Below are 27807 nucleotides of genomic sequence, written 5' to 3'. Positions count from 1 at the left end.
ACAGCCAAGCTGATTACAGGTTGCTTACACTGATCTGTTTACACTGGTTACAAAGCAAGATGATGACTTTTAATTATGTTTACATACAGCTCATAATTGCTGTTCATTTTCTCTGGGAGCTTTGGGGTAAATTACAGGTTTCTTTTATGAACATAATGAGCCTGTTGTTGCTTCCATAATCTAAATAGGTAAATTCAGAGGAAGAAATAGAGAAAACTACCGAAGCACTTTATAAAACAGAATGTGCAAACCATGTAATGCTCTGAAAGCTTTCTTGCGATAGTTTAAAAGACATTTCATAAAATGAACTCCTCCTGCCCTTTTCTTGACTTTTCTAACTGTTTTAAATATGTAATGTGATGTTTGCTGTGGCAGCCCAAGTACCACTGTATTTGTGACACTGGCTGGATGTCCCCTCCCGGCAGCCCTGCCTGCAGTGCTGATATAGATGAATGCAGCCTCCCTAATCGTCCGTGCTCACAGAATCCACTTGTGCAGTGCTACAACACACCAGGCTCCTACTCGTGTGGTCCCTGCCCCACAGGTATCACGTCTTTCCGTGCTCTCACGTGAGACTGGGTGGCAGTGGGTAGTACTGCCTGTACTGACAGTATGTCATAAGCACAGGCACAGGATCCAGATGAGAGTAATGCCATGAAATGCTTTTTTCTGTAGTCTAGAGAATAAATGCCTGCAGGTTGTCTTATCTAGGTAACATAGGCAGCGGAGTCTAACACATGATTTATCCTGTCCTAAAGTGAGATCTGATGTACCTTCCTGTCCATAGGTACCTTCATGTCCATCATGTCCTATTACCTTCATGTCATAGATCCGAGGCACCTTCATGTCCATATGCTCACTGCCCTGAGGCAATATCAAAATCTAATTGTCCCCTCAAGCCATATAACCTATGATTCCTCTTCCTGACTTGGGTAGGTAGTGTGTATAGGAGGAGTATTTGAAGTATTTAACCAGAGATGTGATAAAGCTTTGCTGCAAATTGTACATCTGTGCACCAGACTGCCTCCTCTTTAAAGTGTGTTTGATTCTGGAATATCCAGAGTACAGTTAAAATAAAACATTCTTGCACACACATCTCCACCCTGTTGTGTTTGTAACCTGTTTTGCAGGCCAGTATTAATTTTCATCAGTTATGAGAGGGACAGGTCTTCTCTTGTGTTAGTGAAATGAAATCCAAGAGTCATATTCTTCTGCTCTATGAAAAGATCTGGTCAAAGAAGAAATTGAAAAGGCCAGGTATTTTCTGTTTTAATGTATCTCCTGTGTTTCTTTTTAGGCTGGCAAGGAAATGGCTACAGTTGTCAAGACATTGATGAATGTGAAAGTAATAATGGAGGCTGCTCAACAGCGCCAATGGTTCAATGTATCAACACAATGGGATCCTTCCACTGTGGGCTCTGTCCACCAGGTAAAATGGATTTTTTTTGTTAATAAAACTATAGAAAGGCTTAAAAGATGAAGATTCAGCACATCTGAGCCTGTTTTATGGTCGACTTAAGAAGCTGAAGATTGGTTTTATATATATCAGTACCACATACACAAAGCAATGCTGTAATATAGAATGCAGAGTCCAAGTATATTCAAACTGCTTCAGCTATTAATGAACATTTTGTAGAGTATGTCTCTAATGATGATCCTCTGAAATGTGTTTCTCTTGTACTAGGTAGCCCTTTTCAGTGTTAGAGCCTTGATTTGATGAAGTACTTCTTTTATAAGATCATTAATGGGAAACAAGGATTGCGTAATTATGATAGTAATTTCATTGTCTGTATTAATTGAAAGATTATCCTGTGTGCCATAAATCAGCTGTATTGTTTGTCTTAAAAAAGCCTAGATAATTGTTTGTCACGCTCTGAATGCTGTCTAAGGCGGCAGTGTTTCCATTGCAGTACAGGTCAAGCAGTGGAAGCGGTGACTTGTGTCTATATGATTTGTGGTTTATGATTTCAAATGCTTTATGAAATGTATGCTACCAATACTAGAAATACTAGCAGTAAAAAGTGTTTCTAATTGGCCTTTCAATGGCTATTTAAATGGCAATAGACCGCAGGTAGTGAAGGCTCTCAGCTACTGAGCGCTGAAGGGCTATTACCACACTGGAAACGTGGCCTCAGACAAGTTTCAATGTGCTCTGGCTGTGCAAAGTCATGCTGCAGCACTGTGGTCCTGCTGAGCCTCCCGAGAGGAGCTCCACGTTGTGTTTGAGACCCAAGGGCAGCTCTGGCATGCAGCGGGAAGCCCAGAGATGGTTGGGGCTGGCTGGGAGCAGATGTGTAGGGAGGGAAGCACATGGTGGCTCATTGGCCTCACTCTGACCTCACCTGGGTAATATTTGGGTAATATTTTTTTCTGAAATCATGGGAGGATTTAGTTAAGACTGGAATCCATCCAGTGTAGGAACCACAATAAATATGCCAGGTCTTATTCCAGTGGTGATCTCAACTTTGTCTTTTTAACTGCAGATGGCTATGTTTTTATACCATAAATTAGGGGGTTTGGTTTTTTTCTCATCAGATGATTTTTTTTGCTGTCAGTTTTCAGAGAACATAGTTTGTTACAGACTAACTGAGATTTACCTCTGAACAGGTTATGAGGGAGATGGAAAAACATGTACCCAGGTTGATATCTGCTCAATAAATAATGGAGGGTGCCATCCTTTGGCTACTTGTACTTCAGCTCCAGGTATGGTGCTGTCTTATGAACTGTAATTATTTTCAGTGTGAATCTCAGGGAGGTTTTGGTTAGGCTGAACCCACTTTGTAGCAATGTATTTAGATTGCAGCCCCACAGGCGGGTTAGCTAAAGCCAGCAGGTCTTTCCACAAACATTGACAGAAATAGATTTAGGCTCCACCAAAGAGCAGATTTACTCATAAAAATGTGGATATCTTCACCATTTCTCTTTGATGTAGTTTTCCAATTTCAGCTGCTTTTACTATTCTTCTCTTTTCCATTAATACCCTCTGACTACTCCCACCACTTCCCACGGAGGTGACCTTGGACTCTCAGGTACCCATAGAAAAGCAACGCTAGAGACCTTTCCATGGTCAAACTGAACACTGACCAGGGAAGGTATCAAAACATCAAATAAGTTAGAATTATACAAAGACTTTGATTCAAAATGTCAAAGACCTTTACTGTCATGGTTGGTATTGTCATTGTAACAAGGACCAAATTACTTTCTTGTCCCATCTCCCAAGGGCCAATGCCATTTTGTTCCTGCACATCTGGATACACTGGAAGTGGATATGGGCCGAACGGGTGTTCTCCTCTCAGTGACATCTGTCAGCAGCAAAACCCTTGTGCAAATGGGCAGTGCTTGGTAAGTGCTGGACTCCTCACAGTTGGTGACAGCGTTATGTAGTTGTAACCAGAAACAACAGGGAGTGTGGTGAGACTGAGAGCTGAGTGCAGACATACTAAATGTAGTGAGGCAAGGGCAGTGGGGAGTGGGAGATCAACGGGTATACCTGGGGAAAACAAAGTGAGTTTCAGGGCACTCAGCCATTCCTTTGTGTCTGTAGCAGAGGCAGCAATCTTGGCACTAATAACCGGGCTGCCTGAGAGGAGAGGCAGCTGGTACGCCAGGCCAGCGATGGGGAGAACTGATGAATGGCTGTTCCTGGTGGGCCAAGGAAGTAATTTACAGCCTTGGATTATGGAGGAATTACCTGTGATAACAAAACCAGTACCTCTGCTGACCTTCAGACTGTTAAAATCCAGTAAAGTTAGTGGTGTGTTCCTAGGCTGATCTTGTAAGAGCCGCCCTGGACCCTCAGACTTTTTATATGGATATGGAAAGGGTGCTTCATGGGAACTGTTTGTACTCCTGCTGGTAGCTGAGTGTTTTGGACCTTTACTGATTGGTGGTGTGAATTCATTGTCATGCACAGAGACCATTTAGTTCATCCAGATGGACCCTGTGATGGCCTTTGGCTTTCTCAGTGAGGCGTGCTGTGCTCAGGAAAGTCCACGCTGCAGACCTGGGGATTTTGAGAAGTCTGTTGTGGAGGATATTTATGATTATGGTTTTGGAGAAATGTTCACAAATGGTAAATTTGTTGTTCCGGTAGAGTCTGATCCCATTTGTCCCCATTGGTTTGTGAATATCCTCCTTTTGATAATCCTGGGAGGCAGGGGGGAAAATGGGACATATGATATGGACTTGGTAGTGTTAACAGTTGGATTCGATGATCTTAAGGGTCTTTTCCAACCTAAATGTTTCTATGATTCTATGATATGTTACTTTTGCCTTTTCCCATTTTCTATGTGAAAAGAGATGATCCCTTCACCTCCACTCAACCCCTTAACAGCTTTCCTCGCTCTCTCCTCTGTAGGTACCTATTGTCTTTTCACTCAGATATTTAAAGGGCCTTTTGTGCCCAGATTTAATCTACTTTTTCTGACTATTTAGAAACTGTTTATTTTAGTCAGTCTATTAAAACATATGACGTTTTCCTCTAAATATATCCTAACATACAACTGCAGGCAATCATGGCTACAAACTACCACTTAAAGTTAACAGTCAGGTACTTCAGTAATGGCACTACAGAAGCATCTAATAAAATAGGGGAACAGCAGAGCTATATTTGGTCAGTGTAATGACAGATGAAATGTAATGTTAATTAAATATGAGGCAATGCAGACCAGAAAACACCTTTTCACCTTCTAAAGCAGCATTTGGAGCCCTAAATACACATCAAAATCCTCTTCCCTCCTACTGAAAATCTCTGTTCAGGACACAGAGGACATGAACAGAGAGTGCAAAAGGAAATAGAGAATATAGCACATTGATTGTATGTCATCAAAGATGGGATCGTTAGATGTACCTTGGAATACCATGTTCTGCTTTACCTTTAAAAAGTGTGTCTATAAAACAAGAAAGATAAGGAAAGAGGACATATGAAACTAAAACAGTTAGAGATATAGACAGACTTGATTATAAGAAGTAGTAAAGGCTGAGACAAAAGAAATGGAAGAGCGACATACAGAATAAGGAATAATGCCGAGAAAGCAATGAAATTGTTCCCGTTTAACATCCCCCAGGGTGAAAATGACAGTTAACAGCCCACGTAACTGCAGCACAGACTTCCCAGAGAACACGCCCGAGAGAAATGATTTATAAACCACTGTTATCTTGACTTGCTATTTATAAGATGTAGATAATATGATTGACTTGTTTCTAGGGTGATCATTTCAAAGCCAAGCAGTTTCCGGAATGGCTAAATGAATACAGATTTTGACTTTTTAGAAAGTAATTTGAAAAAGCCTTGCAAAGGAAGAACTTAATAGAAAAAGCAGAGAGCTAGATAATCTGATTAGGCTTTGGATTTATTTTGGCATTCATCAGTGACCATCAAGGCCATTAAATTCCAAAGGTTTTATTTCTTTGCTCTGATATCTCTCCATAAAATAAGTGTAAATATCAGTCTTTCTGCCAACTGCATTGATTCCTTTAGGTGATCCATGCTCATTAAGTTTATTGCATTTGCTTATACTTGTAGGCAATGATCTCTGGATACTTCTGCCTGTGTAATGCGGGCTGGACAGGCCCTAATTGTACTGAGAACATTGACGAATGCATTAGCAACCCATGCCAGAACGGGGGAAGCTGCACCGATGGGGTCAACAGCTACTCCTGCGAGTGCACCAGCGCCTGGACAGGACCACAGTGTCAGACTGCCCAGCAAGGTATGGCTGGGACCTCCTCCCCAGAAGAAATGGGCCACCAGGCTTCAGCGAGTAGATATTTGGTGTATGTGATTAATATGGGAATAAGAACCAAGCTGTGATGGAAAAAAACCCACACCTTCTTGGTGGATTACAGGTCTTGACCCAAAGTGCCATGGAGTCAGAGTTTTCCCTGAGCTTTGTTTATAGCTGCTTTGTTTAGCAATAGGAGCGTAACAATGAAGTTGATCTGCAGGCACACTGGCCTTCACTAGATGCCAGACATCCTAAAATCTGATCTCTCTTCCTGAGAACTGGCCTGTTCAGCTGGTTGGGAAAGATGATCCAGTGTAAGGGGAACAGATTTACAAGAGAATATATTAATGTTTCTCTTTTGTGCATGCTATTTCATTTGTTGAGCAGCTGAGAGGTCCTGACATTTTTAGTCAAGACAAAAAGCCAGAAAAGGTTTTCAAATAGAAATTTAACGAAAGAAATGTTATCCGTGAAAATGGGGAACTCTGAGTTTTATAGAGTAACTGCAAGGTCCTCCCTTTAACATTTCTTCTTAATACCACTTTTTCTGTTTGTTTGGGGGGTTTTTGCCATTAATTTTAATTAAACAAGGTCAGGATGACATTCCACTGAGCGTCCCTGTCGCAACCATCTGTCAGATGGCTCATATTTATTGCAGGTTGCTGTGAAGAAAGCAGATTAACTTTTCACAGAATACAGAATGTAAAACTTTCACTGAGCCACTGTGAAATCTGCTCTATTTTAGAGCTACATCAGGCTCTTTCCTATTTTCCTTCAATATCTAATCAGTAATGTTTTATTATTAAGCACATGTGGAAAAAAATTTTTTTAACCATTTTTAATAGAAAGGATAGAAAAACAGTTTTTATCTAGTGAGAAATTATAATGTATCAACTTTTGGTTTAGCTCCTAATGAAGGGAAAAATAATACATTTTATGACATGATAATTTTGAATCTGGTTGAGATACGGTGAGATGTTTTAGATGAACACTTCAAACAATTTATTTTTTTTTGCCATTCCTTGAAACAAATACTTCATTTTAGTTTGTTAAGAATTGAATATTTCTTTAGCATCAATTCAATGGTAAACTAAACAGCTGCCTGTTTTACACTGTAGCTATATGTGTATTGTATTTTGGGTGCTTTATGGACATATTTTTCTGTAGCTGTCGGGGATTCCCACTTCACAGCTCACATTCATTGAATGGCTCAGTGAGAGAAGAGACCATGGTATATCATGAGAGGTCTTATCGGGCCCAGAGATCTGACCAAAAAGAATAAATGGGACAATAAAACTTCCAGAGGATAACTTCTGTGATACATCACTACTGAGAAAGACAATTTTATATCATGTTAGCTTCAAAACATTATTTCATTGTAGGTAAAAAATGTAAAGATTCAATGTGGAGCTAGCCTTCGGGAAATAAACTAGTTTATGGACATTTTCCTGAGACAGAATCAACATCTATTGGCAGTATCCACATATTCCAGCTGAAAATCTTTATTCTTTTCCCAGGGCGTAATTTTGGTCATTTTTTATGATGTTATTCCAAGATAGATGAAATCCTGAAGAGCAAAGTATCTTTCACCCTTGTTTTAAATATTTAGGAAGCCAAAGCTATGTTAGAAAGTTAAGTTTTGTTTAAGTCTGTATAGTGTTAGCACAAATTAATCCATTTAATTTTCTCTCTTCTTTTCTTTCTGCAGTTTGTGGAGGATATCTCTCAGGCTCCAGGGGGACTTTCAGTTACCCTAACAACCCAAACAGCCAGCAATACAACAGTGGGGTCAGCTGCGCTTGGGTTATTCAAACTAATCCCAACAAGGTAAAGTAAAATTAAGGTTAAAGAAACCCTCATGCTGCAGGAGCCCTCAGCCCATCAGAGCAAACATGACCATCTTCATACCACATATTCCAATATTGTGATCCGACCCCCTCAGAATAGTTTTTCAAAAAGAGTAAGTTTCAGATCCTTACAAGCCTTCAGGCTCCTTGACCTAAGAATTTGCCTGGGTTACATTTTCAAGGTTTTCCCTACGCAGCTGAGGGTTAGAATTTATTCACCTACCACCACCTAGAGAAGGTGTCTGGTTTACATTGCTTTAGAATGTGATCTGTGAATAGCTGCATGAGAAACGCTCTGCTCTGATGGGCTCCACAGTTGGTTCATGACCTAAGTGACCCCAGAACAATTTCATGTTTCTGATTTCTGAGCGCCAGAAATGTGGAATGCTGAATTCATATTGTCAATGGCTTTGTGTAATAACAGCGTTTGAATTTTTTAAGGATTAATTTTTAAATGTTGCACTCAAATATATATTCTGATCTGCAACTCACAATTCCACCTGTGCTATAAATAACTACTACAAAATATGTTACTTCCACTTTAGCATGGGACTTCTTACTTGGGATATAGATATTTGAGCTATTTTTGACATTTCATGGAATGAATTAAATAGTTTTATAAACCAGTGGTTGCTAGTGGTTTATACAGCATTATATATATGTATATGACATATCCTCAGTTTTAAGCCTGAGATGCACTACTGTCTTCAGCAAAGGTATATTAAAGCACATCAGTGAGGAATCTGAACATACATAAAGCTGTGTATATCACTAAGTATCTAGAGTGGGCTTAGGAGATAATGCAAAAAAAAGATAATTTCATTTTTTTAACTCCCATGACAATACTTTCAGCCATAGCAAGGATGAGAAATGTTAATTATCTGATGAGCAAACTGCCATGGAAAACCTGGAATAAAGTATTTTATGCTGTATTTCAAGCCTTTCACATGGCTTGAGATATATATTTCACATGTATAACAGATGCAGGCAAATGGTCTCAACTATTAGTTTATTGAAATAATGCTCTTTGCAGACAACTTCACTGTCCAAATTCTTTCCTCGCTTCTCTCTTTTCCTTTGACCCTTAAGATTCTGTAGTATCTTCTTTTGTCCTGGAACTTTTCAGAAAGTGGTATAATGGCTCCAAAGCTTGTAGATTCTCACAGTTGCATGAACAAATACATCTGCTCTATGCAGAGTTACTGCATAAACAGTGTCTCAGCAGATGGGAAAAAAAAAGATTTCTTGTTTTGCTACTTCCTGTTAGATCCTGCATATTATTTTCCCATTCTTCCAACTGGAGACAAGTAATGACTGTAGCTCTGACTTCCTTCAAATCCATGATGGGCCTTCAGCGTCAACGCATATGCTGGGAAAATACTGTGGCTCCTCACCTCCTGCAGAGCTTTTCAGTTCCCACAACTCCTTGTATTTTTGGTTCTACTCAAACCACGCCATTACATCTGGAGGTTTTACTGTTCAGTGGGAATCCAAGGATCCCGGTAAGTTTGATGAAATGTCATGTAATTTATCATCTTCATGGCTTTGGAGCAAAATGAATGATATTTCCTTTGATTAGGAAACATTAGGAATAGTAGGACAATATCATACTAGGGAGTGTGAAATGTAGACGTATGTATTTTTAAAATATTTAAACTCCAACTCTATGCCTCTGCATGAATATCCTTCTACTGGTTTTTAAGGCTGCTTTATACATCCTGTGAGGAATCTCCCAAAGAGCATGTGTTCCTGGAGATGCTGTTCTTCTGATTAGTTCTCTCTTCTCACGGAAATATCTAGTACTTTGAGCAAGCAAGTTAACTTTTTTTGCCACTGACAATTTACAAAAAGCTAAAGAGGTTGAACCATGCTTTCCAAACATGGTAGATTGTTGGGCATTTGATTTTAAATTATCTGTGAGCTTTTTGGTATGATTTGCTGTACATTTCTGCCTGAATTCTTGGAAATGCCACTTGTGTGATTCTTCCAGAAGGCCTAGCAGTGCATTTCTACACATAAACTCCAAATAATCTTGTGCAACATCAAGCTCACTTCAGTGTTCTGTGTATTGTCTAGAAACAAAATTATGCATTGGGTTGTGTCTTGAAAGAACCATAGAGTAGAAAAAGTATAGAAAACTCAGGGAGAAAATGGTTTCCAGAAATATTTATTTAAAGGCTTTTTCATGTGATTTTTTTGGTGGGTTTTTTTCTTTCATTTGACATTATTAGATCGATAATTACTAACTGACAAATATGGATACTGAAAAATGAAAACAGATCTTTTGGGTAAAAGAAAAAAAAAGAGGGAGAGAGGTATAGATGTGACTAAACTAGCTATTCCTTAGGTATTATACACAAGTTACCCCTAACATTCCCAAGTGTTATGCTGAAAGGGATGTGTTTTTTATTACAGGTATATAAATCAGCCTTCTCTGTAATTGACTGTTTCGGTTTTTAAAAAAAAATTAACAGTGCTCTTCTAGGATAAAACACGGGAGACTATTTCCAAAGTACAGAAATTCAGATTAATTTTGTAAATCCAATCCAAAACACAGTGTGTTTGGTCATTCTCCTAAAGATATTTCCATCATAACTTGGAAAGAATCTTTCTTTCACTGTGCAAATTGGGAAATATTTGGAGTTCTGTTTTTGTAATTGAATTTGGCTTGACCGTTGTTTTTGAATTTATTCTGGATTCCAAAGTGGTACTTAGTTTTGACACTACAGGAGAATTCATCTTCTGACCTGATGTGTGGTGTTAAAGACTGTGTTCTTCCATGTTTCTTTTCTGTTAGAATGTGGTGGTGAGCTGATGGGTACTTACGGCTCGATAAGCTCTCCAGGATACCCTGGTAACTATCCTGTAAACAGAGACTGTTTCTGGACCATCTCAACCAGTCCTGGCCATCTCATCACATTTGCTTTTGGCACACTAAGCCTAGAACACCATGAAAACTGCAGTTATGACCATTTAGAGGTAAAGTTTAATTGTGGAGTATGACAACATTTTATGGCTATGTTATTGCAAAACAAGATATTTCAAAACTTTTTGTATGTACAAAAAGGGACTGTTTGAAAAATTAAAGCCTGGGTTGAAATATTCATTTGTACTTACTTATTCCCGCCATCAATGCACAGTCAGATACAGGCAGTATAACAGAAAGGGGATGAGATCCTGCTCCACTGAAATCAGTGGGTGTCTTGTGACTAAAGGAAGTGAGATTCAGGTGGGAAGCTTTCACTTCCTTACAAAGTTAAGTCTCCAAACTCCTTGTTAAATGTCAACCCTCAAAGAATTAATCAGCCCAAGGTAAACTATTAGGGAAAAGAATCTGAAATTAATAGATTCATATTATTGTACTGTCCATGACTTGATGTGTGAGCTTAGGGCTTTTCCTCAAGTGCAAAGTAATGGTTACAGAATTCACCAATACCCAGTCATGGAAATGAGAAGCTGGTTTGGAATAGAATGTTCTTCAAAATTGTCCAATGCAGAGCATGATTTCAGGAAAACAGATCAACAGTAGATCTCCTGATACTTTCTTTCCCTTTCACAAAACCCTTGCTGAGTCTCCTAGGAGCACCATCACAGCTATGCTGATGGGTCTGTTTCTTGGTTCCTACGTGTTTGGAGGAAACTTTCTATGAGCTTTCCTTCCACTCACCAACTACAATATCTCCTGGGATCCCAGATATAACTTTAAGAGCGTTGGTACTGGCACACATCTAACGATCCTAAATGCTGATCTATCATTCTGTCTAGATTCGAGATGGTCTTCTTCCACAAGACCCTCTCCTTGGTAAATATTGTAGCACTGGATCTCCACCCCCACTCCAAACCACTGGTCCGTATGCATGGATTCACTTTCACTCTGATGACTTAGTTACTGATAAGGGCTTCCACATTGTCTATACAACATCTCCTGGTAAGTAAAATTCAGCATTAAAGGTTCGTCTGTGATATTCCCAAGGTATAGCCAACAACACGTGAGTGGATGTAATTCACACTTGCTATTTAATAATACAGAAATCTTCTTTGATTCGAAGCCATTGTACAGAAGCAGCCTAAACTGAAAGAGTTACCATACTTGTGAATATCTCAATTGATATGTTTTTTTCCTAAATATAGCAGATCCAAGTTGTGGAGGAAATTATACGGATAGTGAAGGGGTTATCACGTCCCCTTTCTGGCCTAACCCTTATATCAACAACCGACAATGTATCTACATTATCAGACAGCCAGAGTATGAAAAAATATACCTCAACTTCACCCATATGGAGCTGGAGAATCACACTGGTTGTTCATCGAATTATATTGAGGTGACTTCTCTTAATCAGTTGATACGAAATGTTGATTACATGTGTGTACAAAACCATGCCGCATAATTTCTGTCCCAGGGGCCACTGCAGAAATAGGTGTTAATCAAAGGACTAAGTATACAAATTTATTAGGGTCCAAAAGTCACAGAGGCTAAAGGAGCAGGACTGTACATTTGGAATGAAGCAAAGATAAGAGAACAAGAAAATCTGTCTAGCTTAACACTAATTCTTAATCGGCTGTACATGATTAAGGTGGAGTTTGGACCTTTGGTAAATGCATGCCAAATGCAAGAAAAATAGAAATAATGACATAGCCACTATGCGTTTTCTGGAGTCATAGTGTTATATGGAAAATCTTATTCTGGCACAAAAAGGAGGCACACCATATATATATTTATATATACATCATACCATATGTATATTTATGTATACATGCATATGTACATATATACATATGTAAAGCCAGGAGTTTATTGCTATCATAACTGAAATCTTACAAGTTTATTTCAAGAATTGTTATTAGTCTAAATCTAATTATTATAGACAAAAATAATAGTAGAGTTAGAATGTTTCTATATGGAAAATGTAATAATAATACAATAGTGAAGTCGATACTAACTGAGATCCACTTGAGGTAATTTTTATGTTTGCTTTTACACCTAGCTCTCTCTTCACTGGTCTGCAGCTTCACTTTACATCTGCATTTACTGCTACAGCATGCCATTTCAGTACACTAGATACCATTTCATCATTTTGTTTGTTATCCCTAAACCCTGTTTTGTAGAGCTCCAAGTCTGCATTTCTTTGATTGGCTGCGGGTGAGGTTTGCCAAGGTGCTGTGCAGGCCGGGGATCTCCCCAGAGGGGCAGAGCAGGGCCTCACAGCCAGGGCTCGTCCCGCTGCCCTGGCCAGGGAGCAAGGCAGCTCCCGGCATTGCACACCTCCCTGGGGACAGGGCTGGGCCGAGGTCAGCCTGGACACGGCCCTGCGGGTGGGCCTGGCGCAGCAGAGCCCATGACCGAGCTGCAGTGTCGTTGGGGCAGGGACTGATGGCCCTGGGGGGCTGACTTGGGGCCATGGGCAGGGTGTGAGTCCCAGGGTGCCCTGAGGGCCTGACAAGCTCTCTATGGCGGTGGCCCGTGCCCCTTCTCCTGTCACCCCATCCCTGTGCCTTTCTGTGCCACACCCCGGCTTGCCACGTCTCAAGGCGTCTGCTGTCGTACCCAGCCTGTATTTCTCCACACTGTGTCATCATGTTACAGTCATAAATACCTCATCCTACGTGGAATGAGAGCTGGGTACTGCTGTGTATAAACCTGTGGCTGTACCACACCGAAGTAAACAGAAGTAAAGCAAACAGGGCGCAGACACCCAGTCGATTAGCGACGGTCTCGCCACAGCTGAAGAAGGTAGGTGCAAGCCCTGCGGCCCCAGTGTAGAGCAGGGTCCTGCCTGTGGCTACAGGGTTACATGGCAGCGTGGGTTGGAGTTTGTGCTTAATCTCTTTTTTGACCAAGCGAGGAATAGACCCCTGTGAGCTCCATGCAGTTAATCTGTTTTTAAAAGATGTTATTGTGCCGACATCCCTCCTCCTCTAATACAGAGACTTTGGTTGGAATGAAGTGTAATTAATTTCTGAAATGAGAGGGGAAGTGTGTTTAATGAAAACAGACAGCTTTTGTTTGTTTGGCCTGGTACTCCTCTTGCCTAATTGCTGGCAGAACAGCAACTAAATTCACAGCAGCCAGAGAAACAAACCCATTTCTGTTGAAGGCAATCAGTTTGTATTAATTCAGCAAGGCATTTACCTCGCTGTTTGCCGTTCAGTTTCCCTCTGTTTCTGTCCTCCTCTTCGTCCTTCCCCCTCACTTGGTGGCTCAGCCAGAGCAGAGAAACAGGACTGACATTTTCTGACCAGGACAGTCAGTACAACTAAAGCACCATGCTCTTTTATCAAGGCCTGATTTTCCATGCATGTTTTTCTAAAATACTATCTCACTGGGTTTCATAATGAAGTTCAGCTAGGGAGAGAGCTTTTGGGTGTTTAAGTTACTTTAAAAGTTGCTCTCTGACAATTCCTTTGTCATTTTGAAAAGGTGCAGATTGTTCCCATCTCTGGTGATACCGGGAAACCTGCAGAGTTTCCACAGGGACCAGACACAGCTTACAGGCACTTGCTCAGGGAGGGATGTTTAGTCTCTTACTAAGGAAGGAACAGCTTGGGACAGGGGTCTGCAATAAGAAACTAGAGACAATAAAACTTCTTATTTAAGAAAGACTGTGACATGGTGCTGCAGAGGTGAGGTGTTAGCCACAGCCGCTCCTTCTCCTTGTCGTCCTTCTAACGGGCAATAGGAGACATTACTCACATGGTTTAGACAACCTGGGGTTTTTTATCACTACTCACTGGGCTTTATAAACCAAAAATGTAAGGAAAATCAGCTCAAGAAAAAAGTAAACTCTCGTGAATTACAGTTCTGGAAACTTGCATTGCTGTCCAAAGATTTTCTAAAAATTCTGGCACAAATTCTGATCTCACTTGCTCCGCTGTAAATCCAGAATAATTCTATCACCTTAAACTCAAGTTCCAGGGAAATGAAAAATGTCTGTTAGTCAGAAAGCCATCTCACCAGCTGGAGATTGCCAAAGCTGGGCAAGCAGGCCAGCCACTGCCTGCTCACCAGGGCAGCGACAAGGGTTCCCTGCCTTCTCTCCCAGCCCATGGAAGAATACAGCTGAGGAAGAAAGAAGAGGTGGTGAGAGGGGACCTGAAAGCTGAATGTCCCTGGCTTTGCCAATGATTTCACTGGAATGATTTTTGGGGTTTGACAGTATATAGGTGAATTTAAAAGCAGCTCCAGCTACATGAGCTACCACTACTTTTACAGCAGAAAAGAGCTGTTTTGTTTACAGGAGAATCTTTGGGAGAAAAATTGCATTTTTTGTCTGACCAAATAGCAAGGTACGTGTTTTTTGGACTTCAGCTTGTTGGCTGCCCTCTTGGAATGAGATGGGCACGTCAGAGGGTGTTCAGAACTTCTTGAATATACCAGTGCTCTGCCTGGATGCACCTATTCTTACTCATGGATTGTGTGCTCAGGGCCTGAAGTTCGGAGGTGCAAATACCTCTTTCCCTTCTAGTCCCCTTGATGATTGGGATTTATAATCAACTTCTGGGAAAACACGTAAGATACATTTCTCCTGTGATTAGCAAATTGATTGAGGTCAATAGAGTGCAGAAGGTAAAAGCTGGAAGTGATTCCCTGATACAGCTTCATTGTCATTATCATGCATTGGACCCTTCAGATAAAGTAGTGTAAGATGTCAGTTTTAGGGGCTCAGAGTTGCATCTCGTGTTAGTGAGCTGTCTGGCTACACTGATGTATGGGTGTGATGGGACATGTGCTTGTTCTGGAGAAGTGCCATCAAAAAATCACTAGAAGTTTCATGTCCAGAGCAAGAAAATCACAAATATCCCTTTTTTTCCCCAGCAGATTTTAGTGCTGACAAAAATTTCATAGCTATCATGGTGAGCACCTGATCTGTCTCTTTCATCCTAAAGGCATCACTTTTGGAAGCATAGGCCCAAATTGTACTAAAGTTGTGGTTCGTAGAGACAATCTGTTTCATCCTAATGTCCTGTGACAGTTATGTGTGTGTGTGTGTGTGTCTTCTGTGCTGATCATCTGATCCTTCCACTGGGCTCTTGTAAATCATGTGTTTGTACCAATTGCTGTGATGGCTCTTTGCCCCTCTTATAAATAAGTAAAATAGTTACTCCTTTTGTTATTTAGCAGCCCTTGTGAGATTATAATTTTATCCAGATATCAGATCCCAACACTTTTATGATCTGACATTTTTCTTTTTTTCTTTTTGATGACTAGGTTCGAGATGGTGACAGTGAGGTGTCTTCCCTTATTAGCAAATTCTGTCATAGTACACTCATGTCTCCAATCACTTCTACCAGCAACAGTCTCTGGATCAAGTTCAAGTCTGATGCTTCTCTGCAAAGGGCCAGCTTCAGGGCCATTTATCAAGTTGGTGAGAGAAACTTGCGTAGTGAACTGATCTGTAATTTGGACACTTCCAGTCATTTCCGTGCTATATTATCCATGTAATGAGTTTTAGACAAACTTCAAAAGAAAGGAAAGAAAAAAATAGAGTCAATTTATTTATTTATTGCTACTTTTAGAAATGCTAAGATGATGCCTGCAGGAGGTCTGGTGTAGGCACTCCTACAATGCTTGGAAATGCACCCCTCATTGCTTCTATTAATGATAAATCACCACTAACATACCAAAGATGATATAGCTATAGTTCTGCCTATACTTTCATTTTTCCTATCTTCTAGTTCTTAATCACCAACAAATCCATCTATGTCTGTGAAACAAATGAGTCAAATCCATTAGTTTTCATGGGCACAGTTAGATTGATCTTCATGGTTATTCTATACTTACATCAATATGTTCTTTTAAATACTTTCTTAATACTGCTTGGATGATCTGCAGTAGATACTGTAAGAAGACAGGACTTTAGGGGTGGTTTACTTCTAATTTCATAGTGATATTTGATAGACATCACATTATAATACATTCCTTGAAATGGTTCATCACAAGTACTGATTCCTGGCGTCTCTTGGCAGCCTGTGGAGGCTCCTTGTCTGGAGCAGGCACTATCCATTCACCCTACTACCCCAGGATGTCCCTTCACCCAAAGACCTGTGAGTGGATCATCTCCCAGCCAGCTAGCAAAGTGGTGATTCTTAACTTCATTGACTTTGACATTCGAAATACAACCACTTGTGACTCAGACTACGTTGAGGTAAAGAATAATACACATACTATGAATAGTAGATACATTCTTATCTGTATGTTCCTTCTCATACTCATCTCCACCAAAGCAGAACTGCTTGATAGACAAGCACTTCTTACAGCAGTTATAAAAGCTTTTCCAGGTTCGTAATGGGATCCCAAATCTTTTCTTGGTTCTCCAAAGATGATAATCAGAGATGAGTATCAAGTGTCTTTAAATAGACGGACCTGGAGGTTTATGTGCCACTTACCGTCGAGGGTGTAAGATCTCAGTTTTCCTCCATCTGACATGATTTGGGTGGGAGAGTGCTTCTCTGGCAGTCGTAAGGTTGCATTGTATGTGCCTGCAGTAGAAACTAGACTGAAGAAAGGGTAGGGTTTGACTTACTCAGGATCTCTTTTATGTGGTTCTTATGAATTTCTTTATACTTACAACTTTAATATAATAGAAATTTGTATGGGATATTTTGAATACACTTGTTCTTCAGGTCAGAGATGGCAACAACAGAGACTCTCCTCTTTTGGAGAAATACTGTGGTACAGCTGTACCATCTATAGTGCAATCTACACGGAACAATCTCTATATCAAATTCAGAGCTTCGTCTCTTACCAACCTTGGCTTCAGAGCTGAGTACTGGCCAATAGATGCAGGTAAGGATTTTTTTTTTGTTTTCTATGTAGGGTGTTAGGACTTTCAAAATTTTCCTCTACACCGAAAACAGTTGGCCATCAAGTTTTATGACGGTGTAACAGGAGATAAATTTTAAATCAATTAGTATAGCATACATCGCGGAAAAAAAGACTATGAGATTTCAGAAAGAAAAGTAACCAGTTTTATAAAGGCCTATTTTTTTAATAAGTAAATCATTTAACTTGATGTTTTAAATCTCTGCAGTATGTGGAGAGACTCTCACTGGACCAGAAGGAACCATTACAAGTCCTGGTCACCCAGATGTCTACCCACATGGTATTAACTGTACCTGGATTATTAACATTCAACCCGGCTATCTTATCCGCCTGACATTCACTTCATTTAACTTGGCATTTGATTATAGTTGCAGAAAGGATTATCTTGAAATATATGACAACAGCACTGTGCAAAAATTGGGAAGGTGAGTATGTCCATTAGCCTACAGTGCTGAATTACTGTAGGGTGAACACTCTTCTATAGATCTCAAAATCCAATTTGCTTCCTTAAATTTTGTGCATAGATTAATTCCTCTGCATTACAGAATCAGTAGCAGCAATTTTTCTGCCTAGCATAGTAAAGGCAGCTTGCTTTCTTTGACCATGGAATGAGAACCACATTTAATAAATAGTATACTGGGAGAAACTAACTTGTGTCAAGAGGACAGCTTTTTTAAGGGCAGGTTTCAATAGCTGGCATTGTGCAGCTCCATTAACATTTTGATTTATGGGAAAAAAGTTCAAAAGCATTAATATATCTGTGCCCAGGAAAAGACATGATTCGAAACACTTGCCGAAGTGAAAGAAACATTACTTAAAAGATTGTGCATTTGAATCTCAGCAAAACCTGAACTGAAGTCTGCATTTTATAGGATTTTGTTTCCACTTTCTCCTGATACGTGATTTTATTTTAGGGAAGAATCTTTTCTTTTTTTCCCCCCTTCTCCAATTGGGGTACACACAGAGTTTTCTTGCTGTCCTAGAATTCAAGAACAACTGAACTACTTAGGGACAATATCCAGCTGCAGCTACAAACTGTAAAGTAGTTGGCTAACATGGCAGTATTTTGGAAAATATGGAGCAAATGACTCTCATATTATAATGGAGAGTGTTTTTCAACCTTAGTCTTTGGCCAGCCACTTCGACTCCTACAAAAGAACAGAATACGTTGTCAGTACAGCATAGACAAATTTCAATAAGAATTTGACAACCTGATGAACAGTTTCTCCTCTAATTTACCACGCAAGTTAGATTGGTACTTTTGTACACATAGTGTGCTCTTTAGTCCCATGATACAGGGTGTATGGCTGGGATCTGTATCATCCAAAGGAGAGATTTGTGTATGTGTAGCTGTTCAAACTTCTCAGGAAAGCTGAATCCTCTTCCAGTGATACAGATGCTTCATAAAGTACTGCCACGCAACTTGAGGTATCTTTTTGCTGCAGGTACTGTGGAAGATCAATTCCACCATCTCTCACTAGTGGTGGCAATATGATGATGTTGTACTTTGTGACCGATCACAGCATTGCATCTGAGGGCTTCTCAGCTAATTATATCTCCCTGAATGCATCAAAAGGTAATATGTCAGTCTGTTCATTATGCAAATTAAATGTTTTCAGCTGTCACTGTAAATAACCACTACAAGAAACAGAAACATTATTTTCTGTGTTAACAGAAGACTGTCGAGTGCCTCTTCTACCCCTTCTTATTTATCCTGCTTGCTTCACAAGCTTTTTCCTCCCTAGGAAAGCAGAAAGCATTTTCTGTAAGCAACACTACTGTTTTCTTTAAAAAGCCAGTAAGAGCTGACATGGAAGAACTGCATGAATTATTTAGGAAACGTATTTTCTTAATTTGCTTTGTCTGTTCTGAGCATGTGTGTTCTAGGACGCTTAGCAGTCATGGACAGCTCACTTGAACGGGAGACTCTCGGGTGCCATAAAAATTAATTTAGTCCCTATTAAGGTGCCATATTGATGATGGGCAGAGAAAGGTCATATAGTATGAAATTTGATAAAGCAGCAAAATAACCTGAAAGCACAAGCTGTTTTGTCTCATTACAGCAGAGTGCAACATTTCTGTCTCCAGAGGAGTTCAAGGCTCCTATGCCTTAAATCTGTTCTTTAAGTATCTCCTTTTAAGGGGCCAAGACATACATCAGTGATGTAAAGACTACTGGAGAGTGACTTCATTCCCTTAGTCCTCTAAAGCAGAGAAAAACTGAGAAATTACTTTGAATTCTAATTGATTTGAATGTTTTCTGGGGTGGGGGCACATCTGTGATTACAGACTATGCTGAACCCACCATACCCGATCCAGTGTTTGCACATCTCTCCAGCACTGAGAGCGTTTTAGCAGTGCTGAGCTGCACTTGGAAAAGCAGCCTCTTGGTGAAAGGCTGTAACTACCAGTTCCATAGACCCAAGAAACATGGGTCTGCTATTGCTCCCCCCACTGCTAAACACAGATCTGTAGTAGAAGAGGATTTATGTGGGTAGAGGGACAGGTTCTGCCTAGCAGAATTAAACCATAGAAGAGGTAGAGTGAGACAGTGAAAAAAAGTAAAAATGAGAATACATTTGTAGCTGGGTTATTTGTGTATCATTAGCCAGTTTCTAGGTGATTTGTGTGTGTGAGTACAGGCTACGAAGGATTTATTAGATGAATACCAGAAATTCATAATACTCATCTATGCATCCATAAGCTACCAATGGCTACTCACTGTTTGCTCTTAGTTTCTTTAGTAATTTTATTTTTCCTGCTTTCCGAGTTTCTTCAACCTGTTTAAAACCAGAAAAATTTCCAATTTGTACCTTGTGAAAAATAACTGTTTTCTTGGTGACAGCTTGGAGAATTTGGCTATTATTTCATCTGTCAAGCATGTGTGTAGGTGAGACTAGTACAGATTTAGCCACTGTGGTTTTATTCACTATCAGAGAACTTATAAATCCAAATAATCCATTTTCTGAGCTGCCTTCATTCATACTCGAGTTATATGGCATGGAAACCAAAAGCCAGTAAAAACAATTAAGATTTAATGAGAACTATGACAAGGAGGAAATTTCTATTTATTAGAAAATAATAGACCAAAACACAAGTTCCACTTTTAAAAATCTTTCCAAGAAAGACTCTGTAGTTTGAAACCTGAGTTGTTACTAGTGAGAAATTGTGAAATTATCATCCTTATAAAGTCTTTTATGAGCCTGTTTTTGCAGCTGCAAACTGTAACTTCTGTAAATATGATTGTTGCTTCTTAATGTGATATTTTTTCTTTTACTTTACCTCAGATTAGTATTTCATGGGTAGATTTGATTCCTTCCTACACTGGTCTTATAGCGGGTCTTTCTCACAGTTCATCAAGATCAAAATATTGTTTACTCAACATTAATCTATATTTCAGTCTCTGTGCAATCTATCTGTTTCTCTGGTTTTGTCAGTTGTTTCAGTGCTGTCCAGCTTCACTAATCTGCCTCCTCTCCTCCATATTCCCCTCCTTTACCACCACCATGGTGACTGGATTTTCTCATCTTTCATCCAAAGCACTGCTGTATGCATCATGTGAGATTCAAACTGCATCAACACTGTCCCTGAAATGGTTTCAAACTATGCCTTGGAAATGCAAGTCTGTTTTCTCTTCAATGCTATTAACCACCAGAAACTGTATAGAATATTTATATGACATTAGAACTATATAATATCTTCATCCAAACTCTAAACAACAGGTAGGATTTTCTTTTCCCATAATTAACACAGATATCTTTACTACTCTTCAGCTAAACTGGGCTAACTCTGAATTTATTCTCACTCAGACCTAGAATTATGATCTCTAGAACAAATGCTTTTTCATTTCAACCACTATAGTTTGCATAAGTAGGGCAAAGTACTGAAAGTGAGAGTAATAAACTTATAGAGAAGTTGAAACTACAATCTGTTTTCTTTACAGAGATTTGTTTCTTTTGGTCCCAGCACAAGCATAGCAGTACTATGAAGTTGTCATAAATACTGGACTACTAACATTCATTTTTTATTAAGAATAAAGTGTTTTGAAGCTGCTATGTCCTGAGAGAAGCAAATGTGTGTATGTGGACTTTGCTGTGAGAAGCAACTCCCTACTTCCCTGAAATCATATCAAGTTTAGTTTTCCCACTGTGAGATACTTAGGTCTGATATTCATCTTATGTATATCCAGTTACACTAAGGTAGCAAACTGCTGAACACAATAATATCTGAGAGATTTACCAAAGCTATGAACTTTTTTTTTCTTTACATCTGCTGCCTATTTTCATTTTTCTGCTAAGGAAAATATGCTTCTAATAATGTTTCTTGTGCAGTAAGAATCCTTCATATTTTTGAGCTATGTTTTCTTAGCCAGCTCAAGTGTAACCAATATCAGAACTGGACAAAGCTGTTCTGGTTCATATTAGACATTTCAATAGGCTTTTGCCTGGAGTTATTTTACAGACAATGAGCTATTGAAAAGATGGACATGATTATCCCAAAGAAAAGAATAAACAGGAGTAAAAAAACAAAGGATAAGTAGGAGTGAAAAAAATTTTTTTTATGTAAAACCCCCTAATTTTCTTCTCCATACATCTTAGCAAACAATGTTTTTGTTAGCATGGTTTATCTGTGATATAGTAATTAGTTGAAAAGTAGCCTGAAAATAATGGAAAAGCTGTATTTCCTGTCAAAAAATTTGAATGCCACGAGATACAGCCGTGACCATAGTCCGTAAAGTGCAAACAATTGTTTTAGCAGTCTGCCAGCTAGTAGCTGTGAATAGGTCATATGCTAGGAATACAAATGGCAATCCTTCAGTCAAACATGCCCACATGATATTCAGTTGTGTAAAATATATATTGCCTACGTAAACTCTGTACCTCGGATGCTTAGTTGTTGGCCATCTTTCTGTCTTTTAAAGGGGAAGGTCACACGGAAAGCAAGGTAATATTTGGATTTACTTCCTAGAGTCCAGGACTCAAATACCAGATAGACAAATACCACACTAGCCATGTAAGTGTTATGAGAGAGTTTAGGTTTTCTTTTGCCCGTCTTGGCTGACCACACCACAAAGAACCCATGCAAAATTATTGAAAAATCTTTGAAAGGACTCAGTCTTCCCTGGAAGTGTTGCTCAGGGGCCACAATTATCCAATAGGAATAGCACTAGAGTCAGTGTATGTATTTTATTGTCCTGGACTTTTTCACAAGTAAATGGAAATGTATTTGTTTTACTTTGAATTGGGGTTTTGGGGAAAAATTTTTTCTCCCCCCCCCCCTCCCCATTTGTTTCATTAAAGAGGTTTCATTTCATCCTTTCTGCTGAGAAAAGTCAGCTTTAACAAGGTTTTTAGTAGATTGCCTTCCTGATAGAGTTTTTATTCCTTGTCTTTCTCTAGATTTGGTGAAAGATAAGATTTTTCTTATCATCCTGAATTGTGAGGGGTATTATTTATCAAGAGGGGTAACTTGGTTTTAAATGCCTTTATTGTGTGGTATATGTTAGCTGACAATGACTGACTGGAGAAGTCAGAGTTTGAGGAGAATGAAGAAAGAAAGAAAAACATTTGTGAACCCATGGACTGAAAAGTGCACCTAAAAGTGATATATAGATTTGTATGTCTTCTGTATTGATAGCTGAGTACAAGCTCAGTTCCCATAATTATTATCAGCAATTCTTAGGAGGATGTTGCCTGGCTTTTCTCTTCAGCTGAATGAGCTAAGACAAGAATGGAAGGTAATGTCTGACAAATATGTGTGTGCACAGATACAGATCATGGTTGAACAAGGCTGAGCTAAGACAGAAAACCAAGCTGAAGTCCTGCATGCATCTTGCACATCTGCTCAGCTCATCCTAAGTATCAGGAAAAAGGCTCAATCAGCTGGCAACTGGCAACTCATTAGGCCACTGTAACTTGGTTGTGTTTGATCAGGGTATTTGCTTATACATGCCTATATATCTGTATACAACTCTACAGTATGTGTAAATCAGCAGAAGAGTCAGAGATTCTTTTTGAACGGCTGTACCCAGTGTTTCTAAGGAGTTTGGATCTGAAACGCTACAAAGGACGTTTGTGTGCCTTCTTGGTAAAAATTAAGCCTGTTAGCATCTGCCAGCAGCAGTAACAGAAGGCACTGAAGTGTAGATGTGCTTTTCCATTGCCTGTGGGGAGGCATATACTTCATGTGATAGTTTCTTTTTTTTTTTTCAAAATGTGTAGTATTACATAGAGATCTAATTATTAGGGATCCGATTTTTCCTTTGACAGAATGAGATCAAAAGAAAACTGCCATTTTACATATCACACTATAGTTTTAGTTTTGATTATTGGAATTGTGGCAACAGATTAATATCTTGTTATGGGAAAAAACATGGATGTAATTTTCTGCAGTATGCATGATTGCATGAGTGAGTGGTACAAAAGCTGGCATTTTTCTCCATTGTTGGCTATTACAGCGGGTTACTGCCATTTATGGCATTTTTTTCAGAAAAGCAAACACGTTCAGTACAAAAATCAGAAAGCAGATTGAATAGCTTTCAAAACCTCACATACTGGCAAAGCAAGATGTGTGATTGTCCTCAAGAATTGCCACCGCCTTCTGTTTTTCATGAGGTGCGATAAGTGGCTTCAAATGAAACTGAATTCATAATTTTTCCAGGAATATAATAATGTCATTATGGAGTTAGACTGCATTCTGAACTTTGGCAAAGCAGTCAAGTACTTTTTTCCTGCTAACTTTGCTAACAGTTTTCACTGAAGGAGCTATTACTGCCCAAGCACACCCCCAAATGCTGTGATAGTGAGGTGAGTGCAAAAGGGAAGCACCAGCTCTCCTGCTGAAGTACAACACAATGAATGAATCCAGTTACCAGAAGAGAGTTGGCTGACACAAAACATGGGTTCACAGTGGTGTGTGCTCAGTATACACTGGGGTTTATTTCACTGTAACCAGAAGTCTGACATTTCTAAGGCAGTCACTGTTCCACATTCTGTATTTATCCCCCTTACCTCATAAAGAAGATTGTTATGTGAAGTGTGAGTTTTTGTATGGAATACTCTCAAGAAAGCAAACTTTGGTGAGGGAAGGAACCTGGATAATTCTGTGGAAATTGTTCTTAAAAGGGCTGATAAAAATATTTTGGCTTCTGTGTTGCTAATTTTACCCTAAGGGCCTTATCTAGTACATCAATTTTAATATTCTCCAAGCTGAAAGCTAGTATTCATGGTCTTAGCCTCTGAGGGAATAAGAAATGGCAGTATTGCAATTCCTCTAACCATTAAATGTGCATGAATTAGGCACTCACCCTTCCAAAATCAAAAGGAAATAATTAGTTGAAATAAGTAAGCTAATAAATATACACACATTATAAGATTTTTTTATTATCATTGCTTTTTGTGTAATGAACAATTAGGAAAAACTTGGGTCACATTTCTAAGTCAGATTCCTAACCCCGCAGGCAGAGTTCTCAAGAAATCATATGACTTAAGGATCTGGGGTTTGATGGTATGTCCTACATATCATGAAACACCATGGGAGCTGGCAGCACAGCAAGAGCATTATAAGGATTTATAAAGCAGCACAAGGTTTTTCAGGTGACCAAGACTAACCTGATTGTTATATGCACGTTAGAGCATATATATCTGTGATGGAACACACAAATGACTAAAATTCTAGATAAATACTTTAATAGATCATGATTTTAGGTAAATTAGTGCACGAAACCTTTTTGACTTGTCAATACCAAAGTACAGCCCAATGGCAGAAAATTATTGGCCTGTTTCTGTGTCATATTTCTTTGTTCTCCTTGTGATGAATGAGGAACATGAGACTGGTGTCTGGTTTTGGAGGTATTTATCCCACAGAAAACATTTTCAACAGAGGCCTTCCAGGTGACCAAGAATGCAAAAAACCCCTACTATTAAAAAAGACACCATGCAAAAGCATTTTAGTAGTTAGAATGGATAGAGAACAGACATGGAGGGTCTGAACTGTAATTTCATCCCTTTCCCCTAAATTATTATGCATATTGAACTGTTTAGAACAAGTATTACTACACTGCAGCTGTGCTATGTTAGAAAACAGGTTTCAGAGATCTGTGGTAACCAGCTTAAATGAGTATAAAGTTAATCATAATATTTGGTTGCTCTTTTAGTTGTACTTAATAATTAGTCTAACCCTGCCTATTTGATAGAAAGTCTTTAAGAAATCTAGTTTCATTTCTTATATTTGCAACCTGTAGGACCTCAAACGGAGGAATGGAGGACCAGAATGAGCCTCCAGGGTCATCAAATCCAGCCCGCAATTTTATGCCCCCCCCCCCCCCTTTTTTCTTTTGCCAAAAGCTACATAACGTGATCCCCTTCTTAATTAAATTAATCAAGCTGTATCTTAAAAAACAGTGGACTTTTTTTTCCCCTTTCTGCTTCGGTTATGTTGGTTGCATGATTACTCTAGAAACTCACTACCTGATAGAAACTTTCTCCTAATTTCTATTTATCTATATTCATGGACACTTTTCAACTTTGGAGTTTGTACTGTCATTGAGCGTGTGTTCTATTTTTTATTTTTGTCATGCTTCTTGATGTTTATGTCTGTCTTTTTTCTCCTGAACTTGCTAAGCTAAAGTTAAGCTCTTCTGGTGTCAGTTGCCCACTAATCTACTAATTTCCTACTATCTCCACAACCTCTGTCTTGTTCTCATTTGATTTCCAGAACATTGGTGACAATGGTTATCCTCATTTTTCCAGGTGACATGTCACCATTACCTTGTGCAGTAGCATCAAGATTCCCCATTTTGACTGAAAACACCTGACAGGTCACATTTCTTCTTGCCCTTTTTGCAGCCAGATCACAAACCTTACTCAGACTGTGATCAACTAATACACAACAATTGTTCTCTTCAAAATGAATTTCATGTACCATTGTATAGCAGATATTTTTATTTCTAGTCCTTATGTCTGTGTTTTTGAAAGAGCTTCTTTTTAATTATTGCTCAAGTTCTGGCTTAGTATTAGTCCACTCTGTTTTCTTCTTCCCAGCTCATAATACCAAGATACTTCTATAGTGCTCACAGGAGCATTGATGTAGCTGATTTTAGTATAAGACTTTAAGTAGAACTGCTTTGTCCTCACAGTCTAAGGATTATATTATTTTTCCAACTGATAGTCACTGATGGGAAAAGAAATTTAGATATAAAATCCCCATCTTCCGGGTTTGATCATGGGGAATGCCTGAGCAAAATATAGCATCTCCTTGGAGCTAAAGACTGCATTCAGTTTCTACCACCACCACTTTTCAGAATTTCAGGAATCCTACCTCTTGCGTTGATCAAGACATCCTTTTCAGTTTCCTCTCTGTGCTTACTTGGATTTTACGTCAAATCCAACTTTGGCAGCTGGAACTACTCTTATATTGCCTACTTATTACAAACACAGTGTTCTGGTAAAAGGTGAACAAATCACCTGAAATATAAGAAATCCCATGAAAAAGATAGATTCTAGTTTTACTTTATAGTGATGACATTCAGCAGTAAGATGTGTCCAAGATGAGTTACAATGCCCAGGAGCACAGATATTTGCTCCTCTGTTTGTTGGAAATAGAAATTTCTTGTTAATTTATCATACATATTGAACTCATTCATACTCATTTCTTTTCATTTTAAAGTGTGCTCACACAACTACAGTACTGAAACTGGTGTGCTAACATCTCCAAACTATCCCAATAACTACCCTGTCCGGACGGAGTGCATATACACCATCACAGTGGGAATAAACAGACAGATTGTGCTGCGCTTCACCAACTTCACCTTGGAAGGGAATAAACGCTGTACGGAGGATTATGTAGAAATCAGGCAAGCCTAATTATTTCTCTTGTCCTTATTACTGATAACCATAGAAGTTGACCAAATCCACTTAGGCATGTTCAGAATCTATAGTTTTAACTGTCAATGTGGGAAAAGGACTTATCAGAGAACTGTAAAGGCTACCTTTTCCCACTCCCATCCTGCTCCATTGTCGGCTTTCCCACTTGGTCAATTCCAGTTCTCGGAGCAAGTGGAGTATGCGGACTGTGTTCCCATGCACTGGTCGTTTTCCTTAGTGTGGAAACAAAGAGTTTTATTGCCTATTTTGTGACATATTCTGTTTTATGCTTGTAGTCTTTAAACAGCAGCTATTATATGATGCAGCACTAGGAAAAGGTACGTAATCTGCGATATTTGTCTATACTGGCATCACCATTAAACTTAGGATATTATCATGGTGATTTCCAGTAAATTTTACAGGACGGAGACAAGCAGAAGAAAGTTATATTAGCAGGAAGGTTAGCGGCATGCTTACAATACAGCTGTGCCAAGTACAGGTCCTCTCTGCTGTGTTGCTGTATAGGATTTACACTTTGCAGTGCCAGTGCA

At 39.2% G+C, this 27807-nt stretch overlaps 1 protein-coding gene across 1 annotated transcript in view; it reads left to right on the top strand.

Annotated features, from left to right (window-relative positions):
- CUBN (cubilin) overlaps nucleotides 1–27807 on the top strand; it is a 146546-nt gene that overhangs the window by 8927 nt on the left and 109812 nt on the right. Inside the window, 16 exon segments of the mRNA XM_075746285.1 lie at nucleotides 376–544; nucleotides 1298–1429; nucleotides 2608–2703; nucleotides 3221–3342; nucleotides 5525–5711; nucleotides 7435–7553; nucleotides 8841–9075; nucleotides 10371–10552; nucleotides 11339–11501; nucleotides 11705–11895; nucleotides 15780–15936; nucleotides 16538–16716; nucleotides 17195–17357; nucleotides 17602–17818; nucleotides 18839–18969; nucleotides 27060–27246. Coding sequence (XP_075602400.1) covers nucleotides 376–544; nucleotides 1298–1429; nucleotides 2608–2703; nucleotides 3221–3342; nucleotides 5525–5711; nucleotides 7435–7553; nucleotides 8841–9075; nucleotides 10371–10552; nucleotides 11339–11501; nucleotides 11705–11895; nucleotides 15780–15936; nucleotides 16538–16716; nucleotides 17195–17357; nucleotides 17602–17818; nucleotides 18839–18969; nucleotides 27060–27246 — 2630 coding nt within the window.

This window comes from Balearica regulorum, chromosome 2 (genome assembly GCF_011004875.1).
Source record: "Balearica regulorum gibbericeps isolate bBalReg1 chromosome 2, bBalReg1.pri, whole genome shotgun sequence".
In the NCBI taxonomy this organism is placed as follows: domain Eukaryota; kingdom Metazoa; phylum Chordata; class Aves; order Gruiformes; family Gruidae; genus Balearica; species Balearica regulorum.
The sequence above is the reverse complement of the archived record's forward strand: the minus strand, read 5'-3'. Positions and strand labels throughout refer to the sequence as shown.